Source organism: Oratosquilla oratoria, chromosome 14 (genome assembly GCF_046742065.1).
Source record: "Oratosquilla oratoria isolate Oo_2021 chromosome 14, ASM4674206v1, whole genome shotgun sequence".
In the NCBI taxonomy this organism is placed as follows: domain Eukaryota; kingdom Metazoa; phylum Arthropoda; class Malacostraca; order Stomatopoda; family Squillidae; genus Oratosquilla; species Oratosquilla oratoria.
The window spans coordinates 24,814,728-24,833,128 of record NC_134790.1 but is presented as its reverse complement, the minus strand read 5'-3'; the positions used below and the strand labels follow the sequence as shown (position 1 = coordinate 24,833,128).

The following is an 18,401-nucleotide window of genomic DNA, read 5'->3' as shown; positions in this document are numbered from 1 at the left end:
TCCCCTTTCAATTTATGGAAATTTATAAGTCCTTAAAATCCTTAGCCACTTAAACCAGAAATCTTGGCGGGATACATACTGCCATAAGAGATTGAAGTATGGAATAATTCAGCGAAATTACAAATCTTTGTTCCCTTGCATACCGCCAAATTCACATGCAATTGCTTGAATTTCAAGTGTGCTCTTTTGCTTGCTGCAGTTCTAAAATGTCTTATTGATAATAAACTGTCATTACATCTTGGGAAACCAGAATCTATATTGATTGGCTCCAGTTGTAAACTGAAACTGCGATGATTTAAAAGTCAAATGTGATGACAATGAAATAGAGACCTACTTTGGGAGTGATCTTAGACCAAAATTTATCGGGAGAAGTCGTAGCTGTTAAAGTATTCATTAAATGCTCAAACAAAATCAAAATTTCGTACAGAAGTGCTATAAACTTTAATATATAAACCAAAAAACTGTTGGTGTATGCACTCGTTCAATGCCATTTTGATTATGCTTGTAGTTCATGGTACAGTAGGTTAAAATAATGTAGTCTGCAGGTGGCTCAAAATAAAACAATAAAATTTATATTAGACTTGCTTTGCAGTAGCCATTTAAGAGCTGGGGAATTTGAATGTGGGAATGTTGCCTGTTAATTACCGCGTGGAACGACTGAAAGTAAACATAATTTTATATACAAAAATAATGCTCCAAAGTACTTAAGATACAATTTACAACCAGTGGTACATACCAGAAACAGCTCAGGCTGCTACTAAATCAGGCACACTGGCTCCTGTAAAAACAGCTTCTATCAAATAAGTACTGGATTATGGAATGACATCCATTCTAACATAAGAGACTTACCAACAAAAGTCTTTAAACGTCATTTTTTTCAGTGCTCAAATGGTAGCCAGAAATCAGGAGTCTTTTATATACTCTTAGTTCCTTAAATCTCATGGTGCTACTTCTAAAGGTTAAATATGTTGACTCCTCGTACGTAATTTATTATACGACTTTTTTTTTTCTTCTTTTTTTCTTTTGTGATTGCAGCTTTTATAGTTCCAATCAATTTTGCTTGTACTTTATCTATTTCTATGTAAAGTTGTCAAAATCAGTAATACTGTTGTATCATTATTATTGTTATTGTACATTTTCGATATTGCTACTTTCTTTTTGTTAAAAGTATTTTTACTATATTTTGTTTACTTAATACTTCAGCTGCCTTTATTTTTTTACTCTTTTTGCATATTGAGTTCTGTCAAAGAGATTTGTAGTAATATGTTCTGATCTTAGCTATATACAATAGTCGTTTCTTTCTCTGCACAAGGGGTCATGTCAAAGATTGTTATGTCAAGTAACTGTTGTGATTTAACAGGAATTGTATGTATATGGATTTTTTGTTTTTAAAAGGACCACAATGGAAATAATTGTCATGCGCTTTTTTGTGCTATCTTCACAATTTTATATAGTGTATTTTATAACTGTGTATACGATTGCAAAATGAATAAATAGGTGATAACATAAAATAAGCACCCAAAGTCTACATTCCAAATAATTATGATCGGGCTAACTTCAACAAAAGAAAATGGACGAGAATCATAAATAGTAGAAAACGTGGGAGTACAATATTACAGCATGGACTACATTACAAGTTTGTATGGCTGGCGCAAAAAATAATTAAATCTATAATTCAAACAATAATGGGATTTCAACACTGAAGGGGGGGGGGTTATCAACTGGAATACTTTTCCTCTAACCTCTGATTAATTGGCAGTACCCCCCCACCTCCAGAATTTTATCCGCAGTAAAATCATGACGGTAAACTATTTTGTTTTCTCAACAAAAATACATAGAATGTCATTTGATATGCTGGAGGACAATTATTTTTATCCAGCGCATCAGATTCCTTCCCGGAAGCTGCTGGCTGCAGATCTGTTCCAACAGTCGGACGGAAAATACCCCAATGTGATAATGCCTTGAATAACCTCGGAATTATTCTATTTTATTACTATGGTATGGTTGTCACCAATTGATTTGATCCATTTTGATAGTAAACGGGCTTATTGATCATGATAGAAAACGGGCCTCAGTACTGTTCTCGTATACCTTTGTGTATAATAATTGTTGCTGTTGACTAGCGCATCTATCACCACTTTAGTACGACTCAAATTTTCGCGTGCAGCATCGGCTGCTATATGTAATTAGCATCACACTACTCGCATTATAGAATATAAAGCCACTGCTGTATTACTCGTTCTCTTTTACTCCGAGTAATAATAAATACATAAAACGTGATCAAAACAGTTTGCAGAATCCGGGGATAACTCATGTACAACTACAATATATATATATATAGATATATATATATATATATATATATATATATATATATATATATATATATATAAATATATATACATATATATATATACATACATATATATATATACATATATATATACATATATATATATATATATATATATATATATATATATATATATACTGTATATACACACAGGGTGTCTCAATAAAATGTACGCACACTTTGAAAGACAGTAAGTCCAGTGTTTTTTTACATTAGTACAAGATTAAGGCTTTAAGTTAAAGAATGAGACGAAATTAAAGAAAAAAATTAGTCTTTCCCCTTAGTCCAGTCTAGTTCCCCCACCCCATGCGTATATCCAATATTACAGTTGCTCGTGATGTCATGGAATGAGTACATTTTTCTGAGGCCGACGCCGGAATCCTCGGGTACCGCTCGCGCCTCGTAACGGCAACGTAGTCGTCATCGTACCAGAGTGTGAGGACGGCACCAGCCGTTTCAACCGCGGCGGTTCAATTTCATTGGAAGTCGATGGAGGTGTTCACATAGAACCGGGCAGTGTTTCCTTGACTATGCAGTACAACCACGGTTTCCGTGCGGTTCAAACCACTAATATGAATAGGGCGTTAGAGTCCATATTTTGTTTATGAAATTATGTTTTCTATCACATCTGATTTTACTCTGATTCTAACTAATTTTTTTTTTTTTATAAATATGTAATTGATTAATTTCATTAATCGATTTAATGGATGTTCGCTGGCCAAGCGGGTTAGAGCGTTGCTACATACGACGAAGGCTGAGATGACGGCAGTTCGAATAACTGCCACTAGCGAGTTGGACCAAGGGCATGGTTCATTATATTCCGTGGTACAAAGGGGCACTGTCCTAGCCTCCTGATAGGGGGGAGTTCACGACGTTACACCGAACCATCATCAAATATTGACTGATTTGAGATTATCTTATGTTATTCTACTTCACTTGACCTTATTTTATCCAAATTTATTTCTATGCTTTCATAGTTCATTTTTACCAATCGTGTTTAATTTCATGTTCTTTATTTTCTATTGCTACCAGTTTAATTTCTTGTTTGATCTAGTTTAATGTTTCTTTGATTTTCTTTGATTTTTTTTCTTTTATTTCATGTCTTGAAATCTAGTTTGTACCTACATTTTCTCTTGAAGGTTTTTAAACTATATTCCATTTAACTGTTTCAATCCTAAAAATATCAAAACGTTTATAAGCCTGCTATGATATTCAAGACAACTTAGGTATTAGAAATTTAGTATATATATATATATATATATATATATATATATATATATATATATATATATATATATGCACCCATTGTGTGTGTCGTGGTTAGGTTCGACCGGACAAGCCAGGGGAAATGAAATTCACAATAACAGTAAGGCACACAAGATTTAATGAATACACGGTTCGGAGGTCATGGACGAGGGTTCGTAGAGGGAAGGTCCGGAGTAAGGCCTCTTCAAGTGTCGTGGGCTGAGAGGAAAGGGCCACAGGAGGGAACTGGTCCCAATGCGACTAGCTGGAGAGAACTGGTTCCGAGGCTACTGGCTGGAGAGAACTGCTGCTTGGAGAGAACTGCTGCTAGGAGAGGACTGCTGCTTGGAGATATCGTGCCCGGGAGAGAACTGTGCCTGAGGCGACTTGCTGGAGAGAACTGCTGCTTGGAGAGAACTGCTGCTAGGAGAGGACTGCTGCTTGGAGATATCGTGCCCGGGAGAGAACTGTGCCTAAGGCGACTTGCTGGAGAGAACTGCTGCTTGGAGATGTCGTGCCCGGGAGAGAACTATGGACTCCGGACTAGCTAGGACAGATCACCCGTTAGCGCAGGATCGGTAGTTGTAGGAGGGGAAGAGATGTCTGTGTGAAAATGAAAGGATAGTTGTGTATAAAAGAGGGCTTCTGCCACCGGGCGATTAGAGATATCTTTTTCGTGGTGTCGTGGCTTTGGAGTGGTGGGCAGGAGACTTGGGGTTGGAGGTTAGGATTAATACGTGTAACCGTGAGGTTACGTAGGAATATTTATTCTTCTTAGCCTCAACAAAGTTAGAAAATGAGTAGGAGGCTTAGTCGTAGGGAAAGATAGAGAAATTGGAAATAATTTTAGTGGTAGGTAAACTGAAATGAGATGCAGTAGGAAAGTTAGAAATGAAAATAATTTCAGTAGAAGAAAATTTTATGGTGATGTTTATGCATGTAGTTGTGTTATTTTTGTTTGCAATATGGTTGTGTGTGTATCCTACGCATAGAGGGTTGTTGCCTCCAAGCGTGTGTACTTACAGCCTGACAACTAACCCCTTCCATACGGTGCCGCATACGTAGGCGGCATGAGGAGCAAGTGGATACGCGAGGCTGCCATATCGGCGTCTTGATTATATTTATTGTAGTTGCCCCTGCGTAATGACATACTCTCTAAACCAGTGGTTCCCAAACTTTTTTCTGTCATTTCCCCCTGCACCCAGGTCAACTATCCAGATTTCCCCCTTCATGTGTAGCAGGGAAAGACTAGTTAAAATACACTGTGACTATTTACTAATCTATTTTTCAAATGTACAAATATACTGATAAACAGGCATTCTCTCTCTCTCTCTCTCTCTCTCTCTCTCTCTCTCTCAGACATGAGAAAATCCATCAGAGATTTTTTTTAGTTAGTAGGTAGTGTAATTATTTCCCCCTGGTAGCTTCAAATTTCCCCCCAGGTGGAAATTTCCCCCAGTTTGGGAACCACTGCTCTAAACTGTCTTCATCACATTTTCTATGGTTATCAATATTCACGGGTGAAAGAGAGAACGATCGATATAAGCAGTGACTATATTTTATGATGCGAGTATTATTACGACACATCGTACGTTTGGCAGGTAATGCTGCCCGTGATATTTTGGTCCGTACTGAAGAGGTCACCTCAACCAACAAAGTTAGGAAAGGAGTTGGAGATTTAGTTATAGAGATATCTTTATAATATTTTCATGTTTGAGTATTTTTTTAGAACAAGACAAAGTTTATGTAAATTTTGTCCAAGTAGTAGATGAACAAAAGGATGGCCCTAAGGTGGGTAACCAAGCAAGATTGCATTTTAGCTACATTGGTTTTAAGTAATATAGTGTTTGATGCAATAATTTAAAGTACAATTACTAATGAATGGGGAAGATTGGAATGGTAGGTTCTAAGGAGAAGGCAGAAGGAAGGAAAGATACTTGCTCTAAGATTTAACTAGTGGAGAATTTGATAAATGGTTTGGTTACAAGTTTGGACTTGAAATATGTATTAGGAAGGTTGATTTATGAAAATACATTCAGCAAATGTTATGGATCTGTACTCTGTGCAAGTTGAATAACCTAAGATGGTAGATGATCTGCAGGAGGCAGTGAATAGTTGAATTTGCCCCCATATTAAATTGACTGAGCTTTCTAGTACGAGTACTGATGAGAATCACAATACAGAGGTATTGAAAGACATTCCCATTATTGATACAAGGATTTCACAGATTGGCAACCTTGTGGTTGATTTTCCAAATGAGAAGTATACCGGTAGTGACATGCTTATATGCTTATGCATGCCTAAACATGTGTAGTGAAGTAATAAGATCAAATTGATAACTGATTAAACTGTAACAAGATACTGGTTCTATTCTAGTAGCACACTAATAAATTTTTTTCATTAGTATCTTTTTTTATTTATTCATTTTTTTTTTAAAGATTATTTTTTTCTATGGAATTTCTTTTCAATATAATATTACCAATTATATATAATAATGATGCCATTTTATTCTAAAAATAGGTTAGGTTAAATATCTGCACTTGTGTGTTTCTGAAATTTTACAGCACATCCCTAGCAGAGCCACTTTTTTACATGGCAACCCCTCCCCTCCCTCCCTGTCCCCTCATGCAGAAAATAGAGAAAACAGGGAGAAATCCCTTTAGGTTGCATAAAAAAAATCATTCATACACAACCATCCTCCACTCACCCATATACCTGCCTCCATCCTCCCTTGCTGAACAGCCATTCCTATCTTGCTCAAATACCCTTTCATCCCATCCATTGATCTCATCCTTGGATGGGGTGAAAGGGTCATGAATGAAAAGATGATGTGATTTTAGGTATTTGTGGTAGCAACAAAATAAATAATTTTCGACACACATAAATACATCAAGTGTATTTGAAGAGAGAAGTGTCACTTAATAAATGCCAAATATTGTTAGGGTTTTCTAACAATTTTAAAATCTAAAGTAGAGTCTAACTCATAAGTACTGTTAACAACAGAACTCCTGTAGACATGACCACAACCAATACATTCATCAATCAATCAATCTGTTGCTCCAGGTCTCTTGCAGGAGACACACAGCTCCTAGGTATCTGGCTTGGGTCACCAGGAAGGCCCATAATTCACTCAGGGAAGAAATATTGTGTTGTTGTTTAGGAATTGTTATTGTGGGGTGAGGTGCTCTGTGTCTTTTGTGTGGTGGATGCACATAGGACAATGGAAATAAGCTTACATGCTTTTTTGTGTTATCCTCTGCATTTGTAATTGTTACTTCGAACTATGTGTTCTTTTCATTATCTGCATTTCATGTATATTGATTCATTGCCAAATAAACTTTATTAATTATTACTATCATCATCAATTATCATCATCATCAATTATCATTATCATCAATTATCATTATCATCAATTATCATTAATTATCATTATCATTAATTATCATTATCGTTATCATTATCGTTATCTTTATCATCGTTATCTTTATCATCGTTATCTTTATCATCGTTATCATTATCATCGTTATCATTATCATCGTTATCATTATCATCGTTATCATCATCATCGTTATCATCATCATCGTTATCATCATCATCGTCATCATCATCATCGTCATCATCATCATCATCGTCGTCATCGTCGTCGTCATCATCATCATCATTATTATTATTATTATTGTTATTATTATGTGTTAGTACTGTTTTAATACTAGAAGGTGTCCTAAATGCCATATTATTTCTGCAGAGGTCTGCCATATGCCCTGTCATTTTTTCTATTCTAATTGAATTTACCTCATCAATTACACAACCTCTTGTTGACTGAAGATCTTCCATAAAGGTATGCTTTTTCTGACAAAGTATTTTTTGGTTGTATAATGTGTGTATGCTCCCCTTTTATGGTCACTTAATGATGGTGGAAAGATGAGTAGCTGAAGTAAGTGTAGTATATTAATTTTGTTATAAAATAGTGCTCTTATTATTTATGTGGCAATATCTTCTGAACAAAAAATAAAAGTTTATATGAAAAATATCTTTAAAAAATAAAAAGTGAAAAGTGTAAATACATGCAATTCTGGTGATATTTCACTCATTCTTCCTGCCAACCCTGGGGGTTGGGGTGCAGGGCTACACTGTGAGGACATTATGCGGAACTATAGGCACACAGTGAATGCTTTTAAGTCTAATGTGTTTCCCTGGGGGTACCCCTGGTCCTATAGTATTTCATGTGATTCCAGTGATGCTGATATTCATTAAGATTGCAAACCATTTATCTGGACACTCCTCTCCCCGTAACCTGACCATGTTTGTTCTTTGGAGTCTACCCCAGCCTCTGTGAAGGTGAGGGGAATCATGAGGGAGAGTCTTATATTTATTTAATTGTAGTATACAGGAAAGGAGCAATGCTCATTGGGTCCCATCTCCTATTCCCTAATTTTCTAACATCCCTAGACTCAAATTCATGTACAGTTCCAACTTAATCTATATCTTTGATTTCCAACTATATTTAGCTTTGAATTCATGTACTGTTTGAGCTTGGGCTATATCACCTTCTAAGCTATTCCACATATATATACATCTCTCTTCACATCTTTTATTAATTTACTTCCATGACCTCTTAAAGCCCTCTCATCTTTAATCAGATCTCTTCTATCTTCTTTAATGACCTGAACACTGTAATTATGTCATCTCTTTCTCTTCGATCTTTCAAAGTTGGTAGGCCCAGTACTTTTAGTCATTCCTCATGGCTTATCTACCAGACTGAGGACCAGTTTGGTTGCTGGTTGTGTTGCCTTCTCCTTGTCTTTCACTACCATTTTGATGATATGTCTCATAAGTGTACTTTATGTGAATCTTCTTTTTCAATCTGAAGAACTGAATTGTCATACAAGAATTCACATGGATGGTAAGTTTTTATTATGTTCTTGAGTCTCCAGTTATTACTTGGCCCCCAACTTTGAAGAGAACCTACACAAACGATCTTCATTGGTTTTCCCTAACAATGCTGCATTTGAGATTTTTTGGATTTTGGGTCATATTGGTCACCTGCCGCGATTTACCTGCCATATCACTCATAGGTCGAGGGCGTCCAGGGCTGCCGTGGAGTCCAATTTGACACCACTCAGGGATACGGTATGGGTGCCACAGGCCCATAAGTGAATACTGGGTGAAAAGGCCCAGGTTTGGAGGGGTGCCACCACCACGCCCTTGGGCTAAGGCTGTTCATGTCTACCTTGGTTTGTACTGTGTCCGATTCTCTTCCTGTGGGGTAAGTTTGGGACAAATCTGTCACCTTCGGAGTTTCGGCAAAATTCATATGGTTTCTCCTTTGAGATTTTTTGGATCTTGTGTATTTTTGTGCACCTGCTACGATTTACCCGCCATATCACCCACAGGTCGAGGGCGTCCACGGGTGCCGTGGAGTCCAATTTGACACCACTCAGGGATACGGTATGGGTGCCACAGGCCCAAAAGTGAATACTGGGTGAAAAGGCCCAAGTTTGGAGGGCTGCCACTGCCACGCCCTTCCTCTAAGGTTGCTCATGTCTACCTTGCTTTGAACTTTCTCCGACTCTCTACCTGTGAGGCAAGATTAGACCAAATAGGTCACCTTCGGATTTTGGGCAAAATTCATATAGTTTCTCCTTTGAGATTTTTTGGATTTTATATAATTTTGATCACCTGCTCAGATTTACCCGCAATATCACCCACAGGTCGAGGGCGTCCAGGGCTGCCGTGGAGTCCAATTTAACACCACTCAGGGATACGGTATGGGTGCCACAGGCCCAAAATTGAATAATGGGTGAAAAGGCCCAAGTTTGGAGGGGTGCCACCGCCACGCCCTTGGGCTTCGGCTGTTCATGTCTACCTTCCTTTGTACTTTGTCTGACTCTCTACATGTGAGGCAAGTTTGGAACAAATTTGTCACTTTCGGATTTTAGGCAAAATTCGTATAATTTCTCCTTTGAGATTTTTTGGATTTTGGGTCATTTTGATCACCTGCTCAGATTTACCCGCCATATCACCCACAGGTCGAGGGCGTCCACGGGTGCCGTGGAGTCCAATTTGACACCACTCAGAGATACGGTATGGGTGCTACAGGCCCAAATGTGAATACTGGGTGAAAAGGCCCAAGTTTGGAGGGGTGCCACCGCTACGCCCTTGGGCTAAGGCTGTTCATGTCTACCTTGCTTTGTAGTTTGTCTGACTCTCTACCTGTGAGGCAAGTTTGGACCACCAGTCATGGAAGTAGTCACCTCCCTCAGTGTGGCAGGTTTCCTTAGAGCACTGCATTGCTTTGTGGCATGGGTGGGGATTCCCCACTTCTTCGTATCAGACAACACAGCCAACTTTGGTGCCACTGACAGGTTTCTTTGAGAACTCAAGGATCATCCCAACAACAAGCAATTTTTCACCCACCACCCACTTGGACCTTCATCACCCCTCTTGCCCCTGGCAAGGCGGTGTGTATGAGCGTCTTGTCGGGATCATGAAGTCCAACCTGAGAAAAGCTCTCTTCAAACATACACCTACCTATGACAAGCTCAGAACCTTGTGTCAAGAGATGGAATGCATAGTGACAACTGCCCCCTCACCTATGTTGGCACCAAAGATGACACCCCTCTTACTCCACCATCACTATACCTCCTTTTTTCAGACATTCTACATAACAACCATGCAACACAGGTGCCTTACCTACTCTCATCATCTTAACTGCCTTCACTTCATCTTTCCTTATTTCTCCTCCATTTTCCTCATCATGGTCATTTTCTTAGCGCTTTCCACAGCAACTACCTTTCCCTCCCTATCCTCCTTCACATTTAGCAACTCCCAAAAATAATCTGCCCATCTTCCTCTTACTGCCTTCTCTTCCATTATCATCTCTCCATCTGCACCTTTTACCTTTTCTTCTGTACTTTATTCACCTCCTCTTCCTCTCTTAATTTCCTTCCAAAACATCTTTCTATTACTTTTAAAAATTTCTGTCATACTCTTACCCTATTTCACATCTGCTTTCCTCTTTGCCTCCTTTATCTTTTGCTTTACTTCTCTTCTTTTTTCCTTATACCTCTTATCCTATTTTGTAACCAATCTATGAAAGCTTGCTTTTTCTCTTCTACAACCTTCTTTGCTTCCTCATCCTACCACTTGCTACCCTTCCTTCTATTTCCTCCCATCCTCCTTGTTCCACACACCATCTTTGCACACCTTGTGACTCCTCCTTGAACCATTCCCGAATTCCTAGTTCTATTCTATCTTTCACTCCCTCCCATGCCTCTCTCAATCTTGTACCTTATGTATACTGGGTGGTTATTTGTTGACCAGATGCCCATTAACTCTGCCTGGCTAGGACTTCATTCGTCCAGCTCACACATACTATTACCAGTTGCTTGTCTATGCTCTCCCATCAATATAAGAACATCATACATATGAAGTTTCACAATGATGTCAGAATTAAAGTCAAAATGTGCACTAACCTTTGTGTTCCTTTAATATTATTCATTTTTTCTATAATATATTTTCTTCCATTCTACATTAATCCTTATATATATATATATATATATATATATATATATATATATATATACATATATATATATTTATATATATATATATATATATATATATTTATACACACATATATATATGTATATATATATATATATATATATACACATACATACATACACATACCAAAGGCATTTTCCCCCTTACACGGGGGAGTAGCCAAAAAGAAAAAGACATATAAAGCACTCCCACCCATTCCATTCCCTACACATTCCACTCCCCTCCACCCTCCCTCTTATCTTGGCACCTCCTGGATGATGGGTCATCCCTGCATCCTGTCCACTGCCCTGGGTCAGAAGCAGTGCCATAAGACACAGCACATCCACAGCAAAGCCACTTCATAAGTTCGGCGACCCCTCCTCTCCGTCCCCTCATGCAGAAAAGGAGAAGACGGGGAGAAATCCGTTTGGGCTGCATCAATTTTTTTTTCATACATACTTCCTCATGCATCACAGCATCATCTATACACAACCCTTCTCCATTCACCCTTATCTTCTGTCCTTTCTCAACAGACATTCCTCTCTTTTGTAATGCCCCTTTCACCCCAGCCATCCATCTCATCCTAGGACGCCCCCTCATATTCTCTCCTTCCACACCTCTTTTACTAATCTTTCTTCACTCATTCTCTCCATGTTTCCAAACTATCCTAATACTCTTTCATCAACCCTATCTCCCAACTCCCTTTCCACCCCTGTTCTCCTCCTCACCTTATTTCTCACTCTATCTAGTAACCCCTATCATACTTCAGGCATTTCATCTCAAACACATTCAAACTCCTTCTCTCTTCCTCTCTTATGTTCCATGTTTCTGCCCCATACAGTGCTGTTGGCACAATCACTCCTTCATATAACCTCCTCTTAGCATCCATTCCCAGATGTCCATTTCTCATTATACTTTTTAATCCACCAAGGCATTTACTTGCTTCTCTCAATCTACATTCTACCTCCACCCCCACTCCTCCCTTTCCTGCCACATTCACACCCAAGTATCTAAAACTATCCACTTCCTCCAGTCTCTCACCCTTAATGCTCACTTTCAGCCTGCTGTCACTCTTCAGCTTCCTTCTTTCACACACCTTCTCAAACTCAGTCACTAACTTCCTCAATTTCTCCTCTGATCCTGCTACAAGTGCAGTGTTGTCAGCAAGCAACAACTGGCTTATTTCCCACTTTTCTCCATTATATATATATATATATATATATATATTCTGCATTTCATTCCAACAGTCACTCTGTTGCATACCTACTTAACATGAATGCCCTTGCTAAGGGGTGGGTCCATTACACCAAGTTGGTTTTAGAGAGGCTATGTTTAGGGAACCTTTTCTAGCCCCCTCCCCATCTTGGGTGGGAAGATATCTTGAATATGGCTGCTCAGTCAAGCTGTATTGCTCTCTAGTCCCACCATAGGGCAACCACTGGGCGTTCACCACCTATCACGTCAGTTGTAACTTAGGCTTCCAGAGATCACCATGTCCTGCACCATCACTGGAAGAATTTTGATTGTTAGAAGAATGAATCTACTGTCACTCTTATATGGCTTTTTCCCCCTTACAAAGGAGGTAGCCATCCTTGTCTCCCTATCATCTAAGTTCCTTGTGGGTGAAGGGTCATTCCTGCCTCCCGCAATGCAGCAAGACACAGTACATCCACAGCAAGGCCACTTCACTTTGGTGTCCCACCTCTTTCTATCCCCTCATGTGGACAACAGCAAAGACTGGAAGAAATCCCTTTGGGCTGCGTCAAAATATTATCCACACACAACCACTCCCTACTCCCCCTCCATCCCCTACCCACTACCTTTCATTAAAGTACAAAATGGTGCAAAATTAAACGAAAGGCCTGTAGATCAGATGTGGGAAATACTTCAAAATACGCTCACTAAGATGATTCAAACTTACATTCCTTTTAAGGACAGACGTCCCCCAAATCAGGCTCGCCCAAAGTGGCTCGACAAAGAAACTGAAAAAAGTATTGCTAAAAAGAGACAAGCTTATAAGAAATATAAGTACTCGGGTGCATCTAATGACTATGAAAGTTATGTATCAATACAGAGAGACTTAAAAAAGACAATAAGAAAAAGAAAACGACAATACGAAATGAACATCACTGATAAATCCAAAGAGAATCCCAAAGAATTCTATAGTTACATTAGAGATAAAAAGGTTGTTAGGAATCACATTGGTCCACTATTATCTGCTGACGGTCAACTTGAATATTCAAATGAAGGAATGTGTAATATCTTAAACAATTATTTTAGCTCGGTATTCGTAAACGAAACACCTCAAAGTGAATTCCAAACTGAAACCTGTGAAAAGTCTGGGGTAAACTTACTCACTACGGTAAATATAACAAAAGAAAAAATTAAAAGGTGTATAGACAAACTCAAAGTTAATAAAACATCAGGGCCTGACGGTTGGCATCCAAGAATCTTAAAGGAAATGAAAAATGAGATTGTTGTTCCATTAGAAATTATTTTCAAGAAATCCATCATATCCGGAGATGTCCCAAGAGAATGGAAGCTAGCTAACGTTACTCCCATATTCAAAAAAGGTGACAAAAAGAAACCAAATAACTATAGGCCTATAAGTTTGACTTCAATCGTAGGAAAAATAATGGAAACTATCATCAGAGATGCTATCGAACATCATTTAGAAAGTGACCGTTTGATAAATGATAGCCAGCATGGTTTCAGACGGAAACGTTCTTGCGTGACTAACTTACTCGAATTCTACAACACAGTTATCTCGAAAAAAGAAACAATATAGATTTAATATATCTAGACTTTGCAAAAGCTTTTGATACCGTCCCACACGAAAGACTACTTACTAAATTAGCTTTGCATGGAATAAGTGGTAGCCTATTAGGTTGGACTAGTAATTGGTTGAATGGTCGAAAACAGAGAGTTGTTTTAAATGGAAAAACTTCTGAATGGAAAAGTGTTGCAAGTGGAGTTCCTCAGGGTTCCATTCTTGGGCCACTTCTATTCATAGTATATATAAATGATATAGACCATGGACTAAAATCTACTGTTTCCAAATTTGCTGATGATACAAAACTGTGCGGAGTGGCAAATGATCACTCAAACCAATTAGATATTCAAGAAGATTTAGATCAATTACAGCAATGGTCTGAAAAGTGGCTAATGAAATTTAACACAAGTAAATGCAAGGTAATGCACATAGGTAAAAATAACAGTAAGTACGATTACAAGTTATTTGGAAATTCGTGAACAAAAGTGGATAGTGAAAAAGATCTCGGCGTAATTATCAGTAACGACCTAAAATCATCCAAGCAGTGTATTTCAGCCTCTGAGAAAGCAAATAAGATTCTGGGACTGATTGCGCGATCTTTTGATTTCAAAAGTCCATCACTCATTAACAAGCTATATAAATCGTTAGTTCGTCCACATTTGGAATATGCTGTTTCCGTATGGTCACCGAATCTCATTAAAGACATTGACAGACTGGAAAAAGTACAACGGCGAGCCACAAAACTGATTCCAAATATAAAAAATAAATCATACGAAAATCGACTAAAACATATGAATCTGTTTTCCCTAAAAAAGCGTAGACTCAGAGGTGACTTGATACAGGTCTTTAAGATTTTAAAGGGAATTGACAACATCAAAAGTGACAAAATTTTCACATTGAATGAGAATCAGACAAGAAACAATGGTCTCAAACTGTCCGGAAATAGATTCAATTTGGAAGTAGGTAGAAACAACTTTGCCAACCGTGTAGTTAATGAATGGAATAAACTTCCTGCACAGGTAGTGCAATGTAGTTCAGTTCAAAGCTTTAAGAATCATTTAGATAAATACCTAAGTAAGATGCTGTAATGATTATAATTTATCTTATATTATTTGTTTTTGTTTTATAATTTGACTGTCTGATTTAGTTATATGTCAATTTATTTTTATTTACTATTTACCTGTTTGTTCATTATTTTAACTATACCTATGCATTTATTTATGTATTTTATTTGTTATTTACATTATTATATTTTTTATTTATTATTTTATTATTATGATTTATTTTTTTTGCATCCGACCTAGATATGGATCAAAAGGTCTCCTGTCAGCATGCTCCGCCTTTGTAATCATCTCTACACAGCAAATCTCTACTCAACTGTGTACATATACTTACAGTGGTATGTTTTGGATGCTCATTGGGCAGGTGGGCTAGAGCTTCACTATTTGTAATAGAGGTCAAAGTGACAGCAGTTTGAACCTTGCCATGGTTGATTTGGACAAAGGGCAAAGTCCATTAAGTTCCATGCTACAAAGTCTTCTGTAAGAGGTACTGTCCTAGCCTCCTGATAAGGGCAAGTTTCATGATGTTAAACTGAGTTAATCAATCAAGTTAGAGGTATAATTACTGAGTTAGTGTGAGAAAAGTTTGACAGTTGCTAATTAAACTGCAAGTCTCAGTTACTGCTTCATTCTTAGCATCAACTCCTGGATGGAACTCAACCTAGGGGGAGGTGGTGAGATAACAGTTGGTTTTCCTTCAACTTGCTTTTGTATACCACTTAAAAATCATGCATCCCTCTTTTTACGGAGATGAGATGGAGAAGGATGCAAGACCTCAAAATAGGATTTGTAGCAGGTCAGGAAAACCTCACTCCCTTGATATTAAGGTATGTGAACAGAAATACAGAAATTCCTGTATTTGTTTGAAGGTCTTCGTTACTAATACAAGTATTGCACTGTAATTTTATCCCATGTAAATTGAAATAAATAACCTGTTTACAAACAATGCATTTATTTATCTTTCACTCTGTACATGTTATGGTAATGAAACAAAAATATAAGCAACTTTATAATCATTTTTGGAAGGTTTAAGTCAACACTTCCCTGACAAAGCCTTCCTTAATCTCACAGAGCAGTGATGTCATGAAAAAATAAAGGTTTTAGAATTGTACTGAACCAAGCATTTTTTTGAAACAAGTGGAGAACAAAGCAAGATTTCCTGAGCAAGCTTCTCTCTATGACCTGTCTCTAACATGAAAATTTCTATAAAACGTCTGGTTTCTATTAGTAACTTTAGTATACCTTTTGTTCTACAAGCCTCAATTAATTCCAAACCACGTTTATCCCAGAACATTCAGTTCCTAACAAAGGATGTAATCTTTCCCAGCAACAAAAGCTAAGTTGTATATTAAATAAAGAATGAAATACAACTACAATAAAATAATTCTATCACTTCAGTGGCAGGCTTGAATTATACTGATCTGCTTCTACTACTTTCACCAAAAATGACTCAATTGTAAAAAATATAAATATATGTATGTTACTGAACTAAAGTTCCACTGTTATGATAAATAAAATTAACTGAGTTTACACCTTTCCTCCTTGTTATAACATTGATTTAACAAGCCCAATATTAAGAAACCTGTCCCAATCCCTAGACACATCATAAGGGAAGCAAATGGATTAAATGGTGATAAAGACATTGGTGGCACTGAGGTGGGGAGGTATATATATTGTGATTTTGCATCAACAATGTGTCAAAATTAAATAGTTTACAGAATTAATGTGCTGAGAAATAAACACTGATAAACCTAACCACAGCATGAAATAAATGCATGTGAAAAAAAATATAAATATTTAGTCAAATTTGACCAAAATCATTCAACACTTAAATATTGCTTGAGGCTACAGGCATTTGTACATGTGAGACAGTTTTGAACTGCATCTCCTGCAATATTTAATGATTAAAGTACTCTCTCAATACAAAGCAACTGTCAATAAAAAGAATATACACTATCACATATGCATATTGAAGCTATTTTATCTGATACACAAAAACAAAGTCTTTGAATAAGCCATTGCACGCTATAAGTCATTCTCTCATCACATTCTCTATCAAGTGAAATAATTGTTGAAATAATTATACAAAAGATGACCACTATTGCTAATAATATTAGCAACTAAAAATATCCTTCAAATATGATTTAGATGCTCAACTCATAAACAAAATATTATATAAATAGTTATTTAAAAATGAGCTGGCCTAATTATACTCGCATCAAAAACAAGAGTAACTATAGGCACAACACAGGACATTCTTCTTGGCAACAAGTGAACCACTCATCCTTCTGTCATGTGACTTTATACATCACTCCTCTCGATTAGTGTGTGTTACCTGACACAGCATATCTGTGCGATGATACATTCCAAATATTTTCAATCAGGTAGTTCAGTAATGTATTTTGTACATTTTGGTTGCATCACTTGAAATCATAAGTTAAGTAAAATTTCATTGACCAAGCCAGAAAGCCAAGCTACAATGACAACCATGTCAATTGAAATAGTCAACTCATTCACGTTACTAATGCAAAGTAACCACACCTTCACTAGGTCCACTCATTCCTCCACTGTTACTCATCCAAACCAGTGTCCAACAACCACTCTTCCAGCCAATTCTTGCACATCATCTGCTCTGACTTCCTAGCCCGCATAAGAATGCTATAAATTTAACATCACTTTACTGCATGCAGTCCCCACATGACTATGTCAGATTCAGGTCTTCTGTATTCAATCACAGTTTCCATTTTCAACAACAGTTTCAGGTTTTATTTTGACATCTTTACTTTCTTCCTTCGTGGATGCTCCCTCCTCCTCCTCCATGTCAACGTCAGTCACCAGGGGTTTGATCACAGTTTTAATTTGGTTGAGGGCACGCTGGTATACACAGTTATCCTCCTGAAAAATAAGAAAAAATAAAATAAAAATAAAGAAATAAAATAAAACAAATAAATTCATAATCTAAAAAAAGTACCAGCTCAAACTACACTTCATACAACCCTTCTTTATAAAAAAAAAATTATATATATATATTATATATATATATATATATATATATATATATATATATATATAAACATATTTTTATATATATATATATATATATATATATATATATATATATATATATATATCACTGAAGGCTACCTATACACCAAAGGCTTCCCCTTTATTAGTGAGTAAGCCAGCCAAGGCAAGCACTCACCTCCAACCATCCCACATCCATCTGTCACTTTTTTTTTTTCCTTTTCAATCTTAGCTCCTCATGTACACCTTCAGCAGCCACTGTGACATAACACAACCATGGTGCAGCCCTACTTTCACCTCAACCCACTCACTCCCATCATTCCAAACCCTAGCACAAGCTCTACTACTCAAGTAAGTTTTTCACTGCACTCAAAAGCTTTCCTCCTGTTCTATCTGCAAT

At 37.3% G+C, this 18,401-nt stretch overlaps 1 protein-coding gene and 1 long non-coding RNA gene across 11 annotated transcripts in view; one reads left to right on the top strand and one right to left on the bottom strand.

Annotated features, from left to right (window-relative positions):
* The first annotated feature begins 4,092 nt into the window (after positions 1 to 4,092).
* LOC143032802 (uncharacterized) lies at positions 4,093 to 16,177 on the top strand. The gene is made up of 2 exons (XR_012967131.1): positions 4,093 to 5,389; positions 15,221 to 16,177. It is a non-coding gene; the product is annotated as an uncharacterized LOC143032802 (long non-coding RNA).
* LOC143032801 (cell division cycle and apoptosis regulator protein 1-like) overlaps positions 15,913 to 18,401 on the bottom strand; it is an 82,013-nt gene continuing 79,524 nt past the window's right edge. For all 10 annotated transcript variants that reach the window (XM_076197857.1, XM_076197853.1, XM_076197860.1 and 7 more), the window contains one exon: positions 15,913 to 17,872. In XM_076197857.1, coding sequence (XP_076053972.1) covers positions 17,705 to 17,872 — 168 coding nt within the window. In that variant the 3' untranslated portion in view covers positions 15,913 to 17,704. The remainder of the gene's footprint in view (positions 17,873 to 18,401) is intronic.